This window comes from Linepithema humile, chromosome 6 (assembly GCF_040581485.1).
Source record: "Linepithema humile isolate Giens D197 chromosome 6, Lhum_UNIL_v1.0, whole genome shotgun sequence".
Taxonomy (NCBI): domain Eukaryota; kingdom Metazoa; phylum Arthropoda; class Insecta; order Hymenoptera; family Formicidae; genus Linepithema; species Linepithema humile.
The window spans coordinates 24,196,769-24,213,086 of NC_090133.1; the positions used below are offsets into that span (position 1 = coordinate 24,196,769).

Here is a 16,318-nt window from a genome sequence, read left to right on the forward strand (position 1 = left end):
TTTAAGCCCGTGTTTAGAGTCATCATATTAATATCTGATATTATATATATATATGAAATGTAAATTATACTAAAATATCTTGTACAAGAATAGCAGCGGCAAACTGAGGTCTGTAACATGTAGAATTGCACGAGAACGACGAAATGTACTCTATGTGCAAATGTTAATAGCGTTACTAGCAATGCATATACGTGATGATCACGAGAGCAGCATTGCTTCGTATATAGTGATCATTGGTCAAATTTACTTCAATGAAATATGAACACTTTTATCACGATAAAATAGAAATTTCCATCGTGTCCATGTGAAAACTGTCACAGACGAAGCTATAATTCAATGACAAAACGCTTTTATCATATTTAATTGCTTTATAAAATACAAAACCGGAATCATGTCTGTATTCAGAAAATGGCTTCTGTAATGACATAAAGTAGAGCGTTATATTTTGCAAAATGGGATATTTAACTTTTACAAAGATCAAGGTTTATACTTTTATCTCAATTAATCCAAGAAATTAAAAAATGTATATTATATTCGAAATACGCAAATTTGATTGTAAATTGTAAATGATTTAAAGTGAGTTATTACAATAATATAATAATTATGACGGTGTAGTAAAATTTCTTTTGTATTATAAAAATTAATTTTGCCACAAAAGTTGGTAATTTTACTATGTTAATTATTTCGTCCGCTACAATAAACATGCCAACTTTCATGAAAATTCAAGAAATTAAGTTTGGAAAGTCAAACAGATGGGATTGCTTGACAGAATGACCTGCCTTTAATTTCGAACTCGTTGGAAGTTACAAAGAGCTGCACAAGTTTTGGAATTTTTCTGTTTTATGTTAAATAAAGAACAATATATAATTCCATTAATTAAATAAGTTTGTGTGCTAATTTTACATATATGTATTTAGAGAATGCCGTTTTCAAATTTTAGGTAATTATTTTGCGTAGTGTAAACAGAAGTAAAGTAATAGAATTAAATAGCTTTTAGCAGTTTGAAAAATATTAAAAAGTAACGTTCACTGAGATTCTATAATACACGCGCGCGTTTGTAACAATTACATACACATAAGAATCAATCGAAGATTGATCGATTCGCAATTCAGGATATGTTTATTTCATGTATATGCAAGAGAAAAAGCTTTAATCCCAGCTCCGATGTGCAGGAAGGAAAGTCCATATTACATTTTCGAAATACACAGAATCTGGTATTCTTTTTACGGCAGGATGAAGGAATGATAGATAGTATCGCAAAGCTTCCAGTTACCGGTACGTGCAACTTTGTCTCATACATGTACCGGTAGCTTTGGCCCGTAGCCACGCCGACGCGCAGGATTGATGAGCAACATAGTCGGATATTGTAACCGAAATAAGAGATACCGGAAGCTGTCACTCGGCTCAGATGAAGCTGTCGCGCTTATACGCAACGCGCTTGCTTTCTTTGATTCTCGGTCGGATCAAGACTGCTTGCATTGTTCACGAGTATAATTTTGGAAACGGTTTGGTTGCGCTTCCGAACTAAACGTTTTACGGGTCATCGCGGCGAGTATTGATCCCTCGATCTTAGATAGGATCGTTACGTTTATTTTCAGAAGGAACCGTGATGTCCCTATCAATGGTAATACGCGAACGTGCGGAGATTCGGAACTCGCTTTATCCACTATCGTTTCCCCTCTGTACCTTTTCTCTACTATTCGTTTCTCTATTTATCTCCCTCGCCCTCTCTTCGCTCGTTCGAAGCTCTTCATCTGGATTTACATAGATCCCGGGTCGGACTGAAGATTACACATTCGAATATACAACGGTCAGATCTGAGAGCGAGTAAAAAATTCACCGGTTTTCAAATATAATTTTTGGACGCTTCGCAACGGAAGTATAATATGTTAAATCGGTATGCGAATTATTGATAAAGACTGCACGAAATTAGCTTTAAATATGGTACTTGGTTGAAAAACAAGAGATTAAAAACTGGTAAGATGAATTACAGATGAAAGCGGCAAATCGAATTCAGATGACGAATATATGTATGTCTTTTTATATTAAAGATTGATAAAAAGACCAATTTAATCTTATTCTCGCAGTTCTCATAAAATTTAATCACTATTTGTGTTCTCCCAAATACTATTTTTTTCTGATTTTTACTTGAATAATTTTCAATAAGTAATCTAATACAACGTCAAATACGTGATTTGTTAAAAAATGCTCCTTTTTATCTTCACAATGTGCACATTATGAAAAATATTATACTTTTTACAAAAAAATTTCCAACAATCGCTTCGCACGGTTAAGACTGTTGATATATAAGGAAAGCTTACAAGTACAAAAAAGAGCATACTGCTTTCTTGTACAGAATAGAATATAACCGTCGTAAAGAGAAGATTTAAGTTCAATTAAAAGTATTACGGCAGTGTACCTTAAGCAACCTCATCGACTGGCGATGGATTTTGTGTCTGTTTCCAGAATAATTAGCCTTCGATTACCACGATACTATCGATTGATAACATCTTTGCGTGCTGATCTTTATTTTCCATTTACTCGGTTTACCAGAAATCAGATTAGATGGTTATTTAAGGGCACGGGAGGGAGTGTGCACATTATTTTTCATTTCAGTTCTTCATGAACGAAGCTGTATTAACACGTGATTTATAACTTCAATTTAATCTTTATTGATTTGCGGCGCACTTGAAAGATTACTTCATAAAATATAGTACTTTCATGCGAGCATTAGAGTAAAATAAAATTCGATTAATAAAATTAAATTTTTACTACAGGAAATTCGACTTTTTCATTGTTTTTGCAATTACATTGATTCTACAATTACAATCGAATCATTTCGGGTATTTTTTTATGTGCTTTTTCATTGCATTACTAAACAGTTTGGTTTATTATATATGTTAGCGCACGTTGAAGTGTCTTAAAATTTTAGACAAACTGTACATATATGATGAAGATTAAATTAAAATTCAGTTTGCGATTAAGAAATTAGAACTTTGTCTTGTGACCTGGTGATTTCTTTTAAAAATGTCATTATAATCGATTTTATCTTATATAGATGCACATCAATGTATTATTTTATTAATTCCGTTTAGATTTATGTGAATCTTAAGAATTATACCAACAACTTAAATCTCATCTCTTTTAAACAATGATTCTGATAAACAGAAAGCTATTTTACGTACCTACTCAAACATATATGTAAATATAACTTCATACGAAATAACTTTATGAACAAGTCAGCTGAATATTCAGACAGTGTTATCGATCAGATCGTGCGCGAAGAAACTTACATAGACTTTCATTTAGAAAATAGATGCGTCCTAATAAAGTTAAAAACTTGTTTACACGCTTCCATTAGGAATTAGTAGAGGAATAGTGTAGGTGAGAAATTTGATTATTTGAAAGTAAATAAGCGCGCCTGTGTGCATTAAATACCTGCTGCCGCTTTCACACAGCTTCTTTGAATGCGGAGTTCTTAAAGATATAACGGAATTGACATTCGAGAGTTTTAAAATCTCGGTCTAGCAACTCTTCTTTCATATAATTTATAAAAACATCGCAAATATTAATGATAACAACTTTTTTGCGGATATAAATCTTTTTCCGTGTAAAAGAAAGAAAGAAATCTAATTTAAAACAGAAACCTTATGTCAAATTTTACATCTTGCATAAGTTTGTAAAAATCACGAATGTATGAATGCACATTACGTCTCTTTCTTTCTCTATATTTGAATAGTTTATAAAATATGTCAGTGTATTATCATTGACTTGACAGATCCTAGTTATTTCTTCTCTCATAATGGTACATAATTTCTAAAAATTATTTAGATTTGATAAAATTCTATATAACTTTTACGATATAAAATTTTATTTAAAAATAATGTTCCATTATCTAGAAAATTTGATATGACAGTGTTATGCAAATATTTTATACGAATTTGAATTCGTATAATTATATCAATATATTGTTAAAGGCATCACTCATTAAGAGGATATGTTGAATATGTTTCGTTAAATTACACGACGATATCCACAATTATCAAATACGATTTATTTTGCATGAAGTTATCTATCACAGTTGCAATTAAATTTAACACAGTTGCAGTCTGAGTCATCAAACGAGTAAGATTAAGAGGTCACTCTAACTCTAGTGCACAGTTATATTCCTAAATGTGCAACAGTGACGAACGACGTACGGGATACTCATTGTACAGACGGACGTGCGCAATGTATCTGGTCTTGTACACCATCACTGTGTGTGCCGCTCGTCGCGAATCGTGAATCGAGGAACTTGTAATAAAATTGACAGATCATAGTTATTTCTTCTCTCATAATGGCACGTAATTTCTAAAAATTATTCAGATTTGATAAAATTCCATGTCTATTATAAAATTTTATATCGTAAAATTTTATTTAGAAATAATGTTCCATTATCTAGGAAATTAGGTCTGATAGTGTTATGCAAGTATTTTATGTGAAATTGAATATGCAGATATGATATGGGGCAACGTCGATTCTGTTGGGTGAGAAATACTTAAGTACATATTAAATTCCGGACTGCAGCGGTGTGATGATGTACGTACCATACTATAAACTGTTGCTAACTTACTTCGTATCATCACGCGTAGTTTCATAAGTATACTATCTCGTCTCGAAAATTTTCTTTGAAGTAGTAATTGGCTTGCTTGTTAATGGCCTCTTAGAAGTTTCTAAGCTTGACGAGCGGACCGTCTATAAAGCTGAGCTTAATGAAAGGAATTTCGTTACATATTGTACAAACAATCTTGTCATTCTCATAACAATTACTTCACCACTATAATAAATTTCACCGCAAAGTATTTCGTTAACGAGACAAAAAAATCAGTAAGATTTATGTTGCATAATATTATTGTATAATTTACGTCTATATAGAGAACAATATTTTTAATATTTTTAATATTTTTAATATTTTTAATATTTTTAATATTTTTAATATTTTTAATATTTTTAATATTTTTTATGCAATATAATATCCTATTCGTCTTAGAAACATGTATGTATATGTATATAGAATATTCTTAGACATTCTCGCTTCTAAAATTAGTTCTTATCGAAAGTTAATAAACATGAATTTTTTCGCGCTTATAAATCGAGTTAAATTCCAAAATTATTATATCGTCGTATAGAAACGCTTCTAAATATTTTAAGCCGACTCATAATAGAAGTTAGTTTGAGAATGTCTGCCTTACTCCAGATTTTATAACGGGGTGATAAATGCATACGGTGATTTCAAATAACTTCCTTTTTTTAAATTGCATGCGAGACATTGCAGAATTATAAAGAGTCAAGCTTAGTCCTCGCTTGACCCGCTTACGCTAACTCGCGCCATTCACTGCTGAGTTCCTCGAGTACTTTACAAACTTCGGCGCGCACGTAGTATAAGTATAAGTACTAGTAAGTAAGTAAGTAAGTATGTATGTATACCGCCGATTACGTAGAGTGTTCGCGCGATGCCGTGATACTCAAGTCGAGGACGTTCCGTGTTACAGATTTACCCAGATTCGGCAACCCAGGTTTGAACAATCTCACTGTCTCGGTGGGTCGCGAAGCCATTTTCACCTGCATTGTCGAGGATCTCGGACCATACAAGGTAAGACGCAAATTATAATCCCGACCATCCTATTTCCACGCACGGTTGCAGCTATACTGCTGCGCCGTGCTGCCGCTGCAATTGCACGCCGCGTTGCGCGCGCTGATGTCTCCCTATGCGATTGAAATTGGTTTTGACAAGCGATATACTGTGCAAATTTCGACAGATTACAAAGCGATATTATCCGTTAAATTTTGAGACACATTGTTCCAAATCGAAACCAAGATCTAACGAGACCAATAAAATTTTTATTATTTGAATTTCATAATTTCTCACAGTAATTTTTATTCTTCATAATTAATGTAAATTTAATTTAAATGATATTTTTGGCTAACGCGATAAATATACATGTGAGATAAGAACTAGATAGTTGCAGTCTGTAACAAACGTGCTATGCAAGTACGAATCTTTATCTCTAAATTAAGAAATTACGTTATCTCGTGCTGACATACAAGTGGACAGATATGTCGTAATTTGCGATTTGAAAAATTGACGTTAAGATATGATATTGCCGTGCTTCGAGCAGCACGGCAATATCATTACCAAACTCGTTGACAAAGTTCTAGATGGACAGAAAAGTTAATGAACGGTAGAAATAAATTCAAAGCAAGTGCAAAAGGGGAAGGGGGATTAAACTAGAATCGCAGTGCGTATCTGGGCAACTCCATTTAAGTAGAAATAAAATCCCGCGGGGTGTGAGTTCAGCAGTTTGTTAAGCGGCTCCAGGCCTCTCTCACCCGTCGTCTTTCAGCCGATCGTTTCCCTGTCGTTCGTCTATCTCTCTTCCCTCGTTTTCTCCTTATTTCCCGTCCCGACGGAGGTTGGGCGCTCCTCCTGGAAAATACCCTTTTCGATTCTCCTCTACCTTCTTACCCAACCCTGCCGCGCTCAAACCGCGCGTATAGGAGTTATAGTTTTATAGATAGCGTCGCTCTTCCTCTTCCCCGCGACCGAGGAAATGTTTTGGCGATAAAAATGCGCGAGATTGTTTTATGGCGCTGCAAGGATACGTGTGTGTACATGTGTATGCGTGCCCAGCCGCGTTCGTGCGTTCGAACGGAATCGATGCATTATACTTACGCGGTTGGTCAACGACACCGCTGCGGAAATGAAAACGGCGAGTCACGTCGCTCGTGATGCTCGCGAAAAGCGTTTGGCGCAAATAATAAAAAGCGCGTACCACTTTGCTACGCCGAAATACAAAGGGGTGCGCTTTCGATAATCGATCGACCGACGACGGTCACCGTGGAATTAACGCTTTTTAGCGTGACTCGCTTTAACACATCGCAGCTGCATACGGCATACGTATAACCAATATCGCGTGATTGGCTCTTTACGCCGGCGGTATCGCAATTCTCTCACATTGCTAATTATAAGTTATTAAATTCTTTTGATAGAACACGCAATTAAGTAGAGCGCGAATTTCGTAGTTTTATCATTTCGTCAAAGATACGTAAATACATATTCAAACGAAGAGAGCTTACGTTAGTACGACGACGCTGCTGACATCGAGTAGTTTATTTATATTTCAAGTTGCTACATGAGTAATGGTGGATTTTATGTACAGTGACTTGAGAGAGGGAAAGAGCACTTCAGATATTCTCTGATGCACTGGAATAATAAAGCATCTTATTATAACCTACAAGGTGTTATTATGTGGCAGTACATGATGACTGCGCCAATTCTGCTAATTAACGACAGACATATTTCTTGTTCTTTTTTCGCGTCATTGTCATTTCAACAATTTTTTGTTACGTAGCTATAATTTTAATATTAATTAATGAGAAAACAAATTTAAGAGCCAAGTACAAAATTGCAATGTTCGATTCTTGACATTTTATCTTGATAAGCATAGACAAAAAATACAAAAAGAAACGTAGTTGATTAAAGTATTTAATAATTTATAAATTTAAGAATTATGAATATTAAAAAATGCTGTGAGATTTATTGCTGTTGTTATTAAATTTATAAGTTATTTATTAAAATATGAAGTAAAAGTTTAATCTTGACATGAACGCATAGATACGTCATGTAGCTCATTGTAATTAAAAAACCGTCGGAAACTTTTTACTCGGATTTGATTTTCCAGAATAAATCATGCACCTTGTCAGTGATCCATTATATTAAATTTTGCTGTGACTTACTTTGCAGGCTATGCAGCATAAATTATACAGTAATCTAATCTTTTTATTTTTTGTTAAGCAAATAATTATTTATATGTGTGGATTTACACATCTCAATATATATGTATATATACATATTCAAAATTAATATGTTAAACACACAAATTAATAAGTAAAATTTATAAAATATATGAGTATTATAATTAATTTAAATGTATAATATTTGATACAATATTTTAATGAAAATTTTGACTCATATATATTAAAATACATATTTCTAAAAGTAATATTAAACAAAAAAATATGACCTATTATTTATCACTACTGTTTCAACAAGTATAAATTAAATAATAAATAGCGCCGCATATATATACTTTAGCTTGAATAACGCATAATACATTCATTTGGAAAACTGCATGTTTAAAAGATTAATTTACAACGTAAATTCGTTGATAAATATCTTATATTAATATTAAGATATAGATTCAATTATTTTGCAAGAATTAATACATTTTTGTCCAATTCTCATCGTAGAATAGGATTTTTATCAGATATGCAGTTGTAATATTTTTATTTCTACCGTACTTTATGAAGCACGGAAATAAGCCGCGTGCTTTAGGAATAAAACGATTTATGTATTATCCTGACTTTGCGGCAAATTTTAAAATTTCATTAAAGGGTCGAAATTGCTTCCTGCGGAAGTGGCAGTAGTAAGGAAAGGAGGCACCCCAACGAAGTATTTTTACGGTCCTAAACCTAATTGGAGCTGGGTCTTCAAAACTCACTGGGTTTCGCGGAGATTAGCGCGCGGAGAATTTTTCTCTCTTTAAATAATCATGACTTTCAACACTATGTCAACGCGTATCCTTTATTCCATTATTTTTTATATTTGCCAAAAGCGAAATTGTGTAATACATACATATATTACACTTTGAGACACCGGGGGACACTATGTATATTTTATATTATTTTTAAATCTATTCTCTTTATAATATTAAAATAAAACAAATTGGATTAACTTACCCGTGTGATACGCAGCAACGGAGTTGTTCAAAAATTGATCTGTAACATACAAAGTACATCAAAATTATAGCAGCGCTCAAAATAATTATTCGAGGAATCATTATTATGCACATTAAACTTTTACTCACTTTTATGCAAATATCTAATTATATATTTGTATCTAATAAATATTAAAAATTGCAAATTTTTTACTGAATATTTCAAAATTTCTATGTGCGACACATTACACAATATTTTACGTGTAATATTTTGCAAATAACAGAAAATAAATGAATGATTACTTACTCTGAAGTTGCTCCGCTGGCGCCCGATGCCCTTTCTGAGCCTCCTCCTTCTTTTAATTCTCCTTGCAGTTCTTCCTTGCATTCACACGCGTTTGCAACGCGAATACGATAATCGCATGATGTTTTAAACGGCACTTCCGACGCGTACTTTGTCATTCGAACAAAATAAAACTCGAATATCATTGCATAAATCATACATTTGACACTACCGCGTCCGTAATAAATAACGACGGAAAGAGTAAGATGGAAAACTACAGAAATTAATAAGGATAGTGGAAAGGATAATGTGCCGATGCAGGACAATTTGCTCTTTACGAGATGTCGCCGTACGAACGATAAAGGCGCAATAAACATATCAAAGACTAAGTCGCACCGATTCTGATTTGGGGGAATGGAAGGAGCAAGAAATAACAATGTATGATCCGATAGCAAAAGAAAGAGAAAGAGAGAGAGAGAGGGAATATACATAGATCCCGCACGAAAACAACCCCACCAAATACTGCGAGTCGGTCTCGAAACTCTTAACATTAGAATATTTATCGAAATTGAGTTGAAATCAAATTTTCGATAAATATTTGATAAATACTCTAATGTTAAGAGTTTCTCGGCCGACTCGCGACGTTTAATGAGGTTGTTTTCGTCGCCTGTAGCCTGCGTGATCTATATCCCCTCTCTCTCTCTTTCTCTCTCTTGCGTTAGGTATCAGAGTGCATATTGTTACATTTTACTCCTTGCATTCCCCCAAATCGAAATCGACGCGACTTTATCTCATTTATATGTTTATTGCGTCTTTATCGTTCGTACGGCGGTACCTCGTACAAGGCCGATCGTTCCGCATTGATGCGTTATCGTTTCCAATAAAACTTTCCTTATTATTTCCCGTAGTTTTTTATCTCGCTCTTTCCAGCGTTAGTTGTTACGAACGCAGCAGTGTCGTACGTGCAATCTGTGTGATAATATTCGAGTTTTACTTTGTCCAAAAGACAAAATACGCGTCGGGAGTGCCGTTTAAAGCATTGTTCGATTTTTGTATTCGCGAACGCGTGTGAGTGCCTTGAAGGACTGCAAAAAGGACTGAGAAAAGAAAATGGTTCAGAAAGAGCAACGGGCATCGGCAGAGCAACTTTAGGATAAATAATCATTTTTTTTGTTATCTGTTATTTGCGCAAAATATTGCACGTAAAATATTATATGTATCGCACATAGAAATTTTGAAATATTCAGTAAACGATTTGCAATTTTGGATATTTATAGTTATTAGATATAAATATGTAATTTGTTATTAGATATTTGTATAAAAGATGAGTAAAGTTTTAATGTACGTAATAATGATTTCTGAAGTAATTATTTTGAACGCTGCTATAATTTGAATGTACTTTCTATATTACAGAACAACTTGTGAACAACTCCGCTGCTGTGCATCGTGCCGGTAAGTCAAATTTGTTTTATTTTAATATCATTAAGAGAATAGATTTAAAAATAATGTAAAATATACAATTTTAATATACATATTAGTTTAGTAAATATGGATTGTTTTTTTATTTTACTGTACAAAAAAGGAATACGAGAATCGATAGTTGCCGCGATTTAATTGTCGAATTGTATAACTTTTATCTCAAGCGCGTTATGTGTACCTATTGGCAAAATGTCCATATGTTATATTGTGAGTATTTGCAACTGCCCCATCAGATTACGAGTTTGATCTCGCAAGAGCCAACCGAGGCTGCCAAATGGTTATGCACCGTCATGTGCCATCTACTGCTACGTTTCGAGCGAAATGTAATCTCATTTTTGAGATAAAACTTTATTTTCTACGAAAAATTTAGCGTCGGAAATAAACAAAATCTTTTATTAAGATCTGAAGTCAGGTTTAGATGCAATTATGAATGCGTAACTCTGACACAGATGTTTTTTATTCTATCTGAAATATTTCTGTAATATATGCGAATTAAACGGAATTAATGGAAAAGTTACGCGTAACATTTTGAATTGAGAAAACCTATATCCGTGAAAATAAGAGGGATGCTAAGCCTCCATAACTTTAGTAAATTTTAAGATTTTCATGCAATCGGATTGCAAAGTTTTTCAGCGAAGATTCTGAATTTCAAAAAAAAAAAAATGTATAGTATCTACAATAAGACGTCAAATTTGACGCGCCGTTATACATGCTGTTTCGCATGGAGTAATGCAGCGCTTACGACTAATATTCTCTCAGGGGAGCGAATTCTCGAAATCATTACGGCCTGTTGCAAACGTATTGTGTACTTCCTCGCCGTGGCATTCGGCAAATTGCATATCCACAAGAGGCACGGTAACGCGGAATATTCCACAATCCCTTGACGATCCTTGATTACCTGGCGGTCCTTACCAACACGACGCGCGATTTCCCGCACATGTCTGATGCCGAGCCTTAATATGACGGACTTAGGATCAAGGTGCTTAACGTTCAGAGAATGCCGGCGCATCTCGCATCTTGCAGTCAATAGCCAAAGTGAGAAAGCAATCGCTGGTGCGAGCATAGTCAAGCAATGTGCACAGTCGATTCTGTGATTGTTCGTGCAAACAAACCGCAGTATTAATTATTCGCGATATACCGGTGGTTGCATCGAGCGGGGCAGCAGACAGCAAGCGGATATCTCAGGAAGAAGCCGGCGTTTCAGGAGTTACGATCTTGTCGAAGATAATTCCTGAATCTCGGGAGGAAGGACACGAGCTACGAGCCAGCTGAGATTTCGTCTCGAGAGTAACGACGCGTCAATGGTCAGGGTCGCCGCTTCTATTTCGCCACAGTCCTCTTCTCCTATTTCTTGCCACCTTTTGTTTCCTCTGACACATATATACAAACACAAACGCCTGTTCTTTACACTTCGCGTCCACGCTATCTTCCGGCACTCAATGTAGCCGTCGTCTTTTTTCTTTTCTTTTTTTTTTTGCGCTGCGTTTTAAGATACTGAGCAAATGATGGAACTAATTTGCACTAAAACTTTTACAACGTAAGGAACCACTACATCAAACCGTTGAGGTGCAATCGATGCGATTTGCAATCGATGCAACTCGTCTAATGAGGAATTAATTTTATACAGGTTGAAAGCGAAGATGAGATGACCGATGCGGAATTCTGATTCCGGTTTAATTGCCTCTCCTTTACCCACTGTCTTCCGTTGATTCTCAAGCTCGCCACCCAGCGGTCTCGCGTACTCTCGGTTTGTTGCTCCCCATTGGCAAACACGGAAGCGGGCCACTGATATTAATATCGCGAGAGTACTAATTGCTCTAACCGGATACGTAGAATACGCGTTGAGCGTGAGATGAGATTCCGAAATGCTCTTTACATTACATACACGTTGTATGTTACGCCATTGATCGAGGAAACCATTACATTTGGAGTGGATTATAAGTGGGCAAGGTCGGAAACGCGTTTCCTTCCGTTTATGGATATCGGTCTAGGATGCAAATTCAAATTTGCTCTTGATTCACGTGCATCGCGGTGCGCTGTGCACAACGCTTACAATATATACTATAGGTAATGCAAAAGTGCAATAAAGTCGATGCATTTAATCGAGCAAGCGCACTGAAACATATATAATATCTACATGTTAACATGCAACTAAATCGGATATTAAATATCAGGACGTGAAATTTATATTCTCTTTAATACGTTGTTTACAGAGAACACATTGGAGCACACTCGCTGTTTTCGGAAAGTATAGGAAAATATCTGCGGATTTAATAGTCGATTAATCTGGATACATATATAACTAACGCGAGAAAATGTTAAAAAGTTAAGCTAAACAAATTTTTTTTTAAGAATAATCCTGTCATTCATTACAATAACGTCATAAAAGTGTGATAAATAATATTTTTATAAATTCTCAATTTGGAAAACAGTTAATATTTCGTAGAATGCATTTTGCAATTTCACTTATCTCTCTAATAGTAGCACGAAATTGAAAAAAGCTTTAACGTGACAGCTCTTCGTTACTTTAACCAACAAATGGTGGTATTTGCTTATAGGGTTTAAATTTTGTATTTTTAGTTGTTTGAAAAAGTAAGAACATAGTGAAAAAAATTTTTTATATCTATGTATTGCGTATATTTAGATATATGTCATATTTGTTCTTTCTTTCTTTAATTTAATATTTTAGAAGTAAAATTTTTACTCGGCTATTTTGGTATTATATCTGTTTTCGTTTCCTGGGAAATCATCATAGATATTGTTGCTACTATATATTGGTTTGTTTGCGCCCTTACTTATTTTTACCTTTCCTGCTTCCAAAACAACTACCAAATGTTCATATATGTATATTTGGGAATTTAATATAGACGGCTAAGAATAATACATGAAGATGTTTATAAAAGCAATAAAACATTTTTTTTTAATGTATGCAACCTACTTTGGAATTGAAAGAGATATTATTCTAAATCTTATACCTTCAAGAAATTTTTAGACGCTAATATATTAATGATATCAAACCGAAATACGCCTTACGAAACAGGTCGTTCAGTTTCTAGGTCGTTCAGTTTCTAGGTCGTGAAAACTTTTTCCAGTACCTGAGTTTCGGGTTACATCAAAAAAGGTTTCTAATAGTTCAAGCAAACGAAGCGGATACCGACCAGTCTCCTACTAATGGAGCCGCGGGTCGTTGAATTCGTTGAAATATTGGCCACATCTGATGCAACCGCATTTATTGCGACGAAATAATATTATCAATATGAAATATTTGGGAAAACTAGCTATCAACTCACGATCTCTTTCACTTTTCCTTCTTCCAATATGCATATGATAGGATATGCGCTTCAATTTCATTTGGTATTACTGAGCCCTCTCACGTGCATTACGATGCAGCAGTCGCTGCAACGGCAACTGCAGCTTGTAATCTAGGAGCAGAGAACCGTGAGAATCGAAGGGTGAAGATGAAGCGCGGAAGTAGTCAAGGAAAGTGGGGTAACGTTTCCTCGACGCATATCTATATACACAGCACTTGCACACGCGCCAGCACACGTGCAAGGCGTGTGCAAACGCGCGCACACCTTGGCGCCGCTTGTACGAAAACAACTGGCTCCGGAAGAAAGCTTACCCCATTTCCGACCTTTCATTCCACTTACTGTTTTTCCTCGCTTCTCACGGCCGTGCCACTGCGCTTCGTACCGATCCTGTCCTCGAATGCGCTTCGATTTGAAGAGGCTACGCTGTCGTACAACCACGCGCATGCAGCAATCGCGAAGAGTTAATTGGGCTTTATCACGTCAAACGATTCAGTTCGACGAAATTACTTCACGGTTGTTTAGTTTCGGATCGCGTGAATGGCCAGTGGAATCAAGTGCGGTTGCTATCAACAGCGATGGTTATATTCATCCGCGGCGGATGCAGTTTTCCTGTCTTTTTATTATACAACCAGCAAGCATTTTTCTGAAGATCGTAAAAAAACTCGGTTTTTTCAGTTTTCAATAGAGAAGAAAACAAAATAGTATATTCATTATGCAATAAAGCAAATAAAGAAAAACCGTTGTTATTATAAAATTGCACATTATTCTAGACATAATATTGCAAATTTTAAAACCAATTTGTAATATAATACTTTAGTCTCGTTTCGAGAGATTAAAAATAAAAAAAAGAAAAAAATGAAAGACATGGAATATCAATCGATAGCTTATATTTTTTTTATGGCAAATAAGGTAAATATGCTAGTAGCCGTACATGTTCCAATTTCCGACCGTATATTAACAGACAGTTATTAATTAATATAGTTATTAATTAATATTGCAAATATGAAATTAGAATATAATATTTAAAAGAAGTCAGTAAATTAAGTTTGCGTATATATATACATATATAAATGAAGAATTATGTAATTAAATGGTCATATAATAAGCCATATAGTAGAAAATAATTTGGATTGACAATTTGAATTGACTAACACAAGTAATATTTTATAGCGCTGACAGAAGAATATTAATCAGTTTTAAAAACACATTTTTTGATTTCTCATTTTAAGACGCAAAACATTTTTGTAAGTAAATTTTGAAGATAAAATAATGTTTATAGACTTTATTAATTGCAAATAAATAGTTATTTATACATATTACTAATTCGGTTCTAACAATGACATATTACTGATTGACATTATTGATTTTCCTGAAACATTTATTTTAGAAGAATATCATTACATCCCCTCAAGGGAACTGAAGAAATATATAGATATTTGTGTGGACAGTAATTGCCTATTTCACAGAATACGTAAAAATATAAGACCTTTCCATAAATATATAGCGGTTGTTAAACATTCGCGTAAGATAAAATAATTTAATGTAATACTACTTACATGTTTATTTCATGTTTATCTAACAAAAAAAAAAAAAAAAAAAAAAAATTTGCATTAAAGAAAATCGAAAAAATTAATAGTGTATAATAAATCTTTTGTTTCTATTCCCGGCACAATTCTATATGATAAATTTGAAAGATTATTGTTTGCAGCTATCCGTCTTAGAATGAAATAGTTATGAGAATAGTTGGTAGTATTACGACTTCGGCTTGCGCAGTAAACTATTGTGCTGAGGTTAAAAAGATTGGGGAAGATTCGCGTGAGAAATAAATCTCTAGACAAGACGTGTGCGTGCAATGTTTCTCACGTTGGGTTACGCAGCGGGAGTAACGAGCGATCCAGGAACTGCAAGATAAATGTTTATGAAGAACATTGAGCAATAGATACACGACCGGTGGGATAAAAAATGATCGTCTAATTATTATTGCTTTATACTACGACGAAGAAATAACGCGAAAAGTATGTAGGTAGGTATAAAGTCGATTATAAACAAAATGGTGACAAAATGGTAGCTGAAATTAGTAACAAATAGTAAATGAAACAGAAGTATAATTTTCAGCTCGCATAATGAGTGTTTCTTGGTTAAAATTCGAGAAGAACAAGCATTTAAAGCATATTCAGAAACTCGGAGGTTCATTAGCTCGCTATTTAAAATTTGCTTGTATAAGTAAGGAAACTCGGTGGAGAGAATAAATTACTCTGTCAGATTGGTTCATTCTATACGTCATAATCGCTTGATTAATGATGCCACCATTAACTATACCGTGTCGCATACGTATAAAATATGGTTATCGGTCGGCGAAATAAACGGCACCGCCTTGAGCAAATTGTAACATCGTCCACAGGCCACCAAGCGCCGAGCTTCCGTATTAAGAAACTTCACAATTTTTCTGACAATCTCAAATGAATGCATTCGCCGATTTTCTCGTAAGG

At 34.5% G+C, this 16,318-nt stretch overlaps 1 protein-coding gene across 1 annotated transcript in view; it reads left to right on the forward strand.

The window, feature by feature from the left end:
- LOC105668022 (opioid-binding protein/cell adhesion molecule homolog) overlaps positions 1-16,318 on the forward strand; it is an 80,023-nt gene that overhangs the window by 25,102 nt on the left and 38,603 nt on the right. Inside the window, exon 2 of the mRNA XM_012360191.2 lies at positions 5,532-5,632. Coding sequence (XP_012215614.2) covers positions 5,532-5,632 — 101 coding nt within the window. The remainder of the gene's footprint in view (positions 1-5,531; positions 5,633-16,318) is intronic.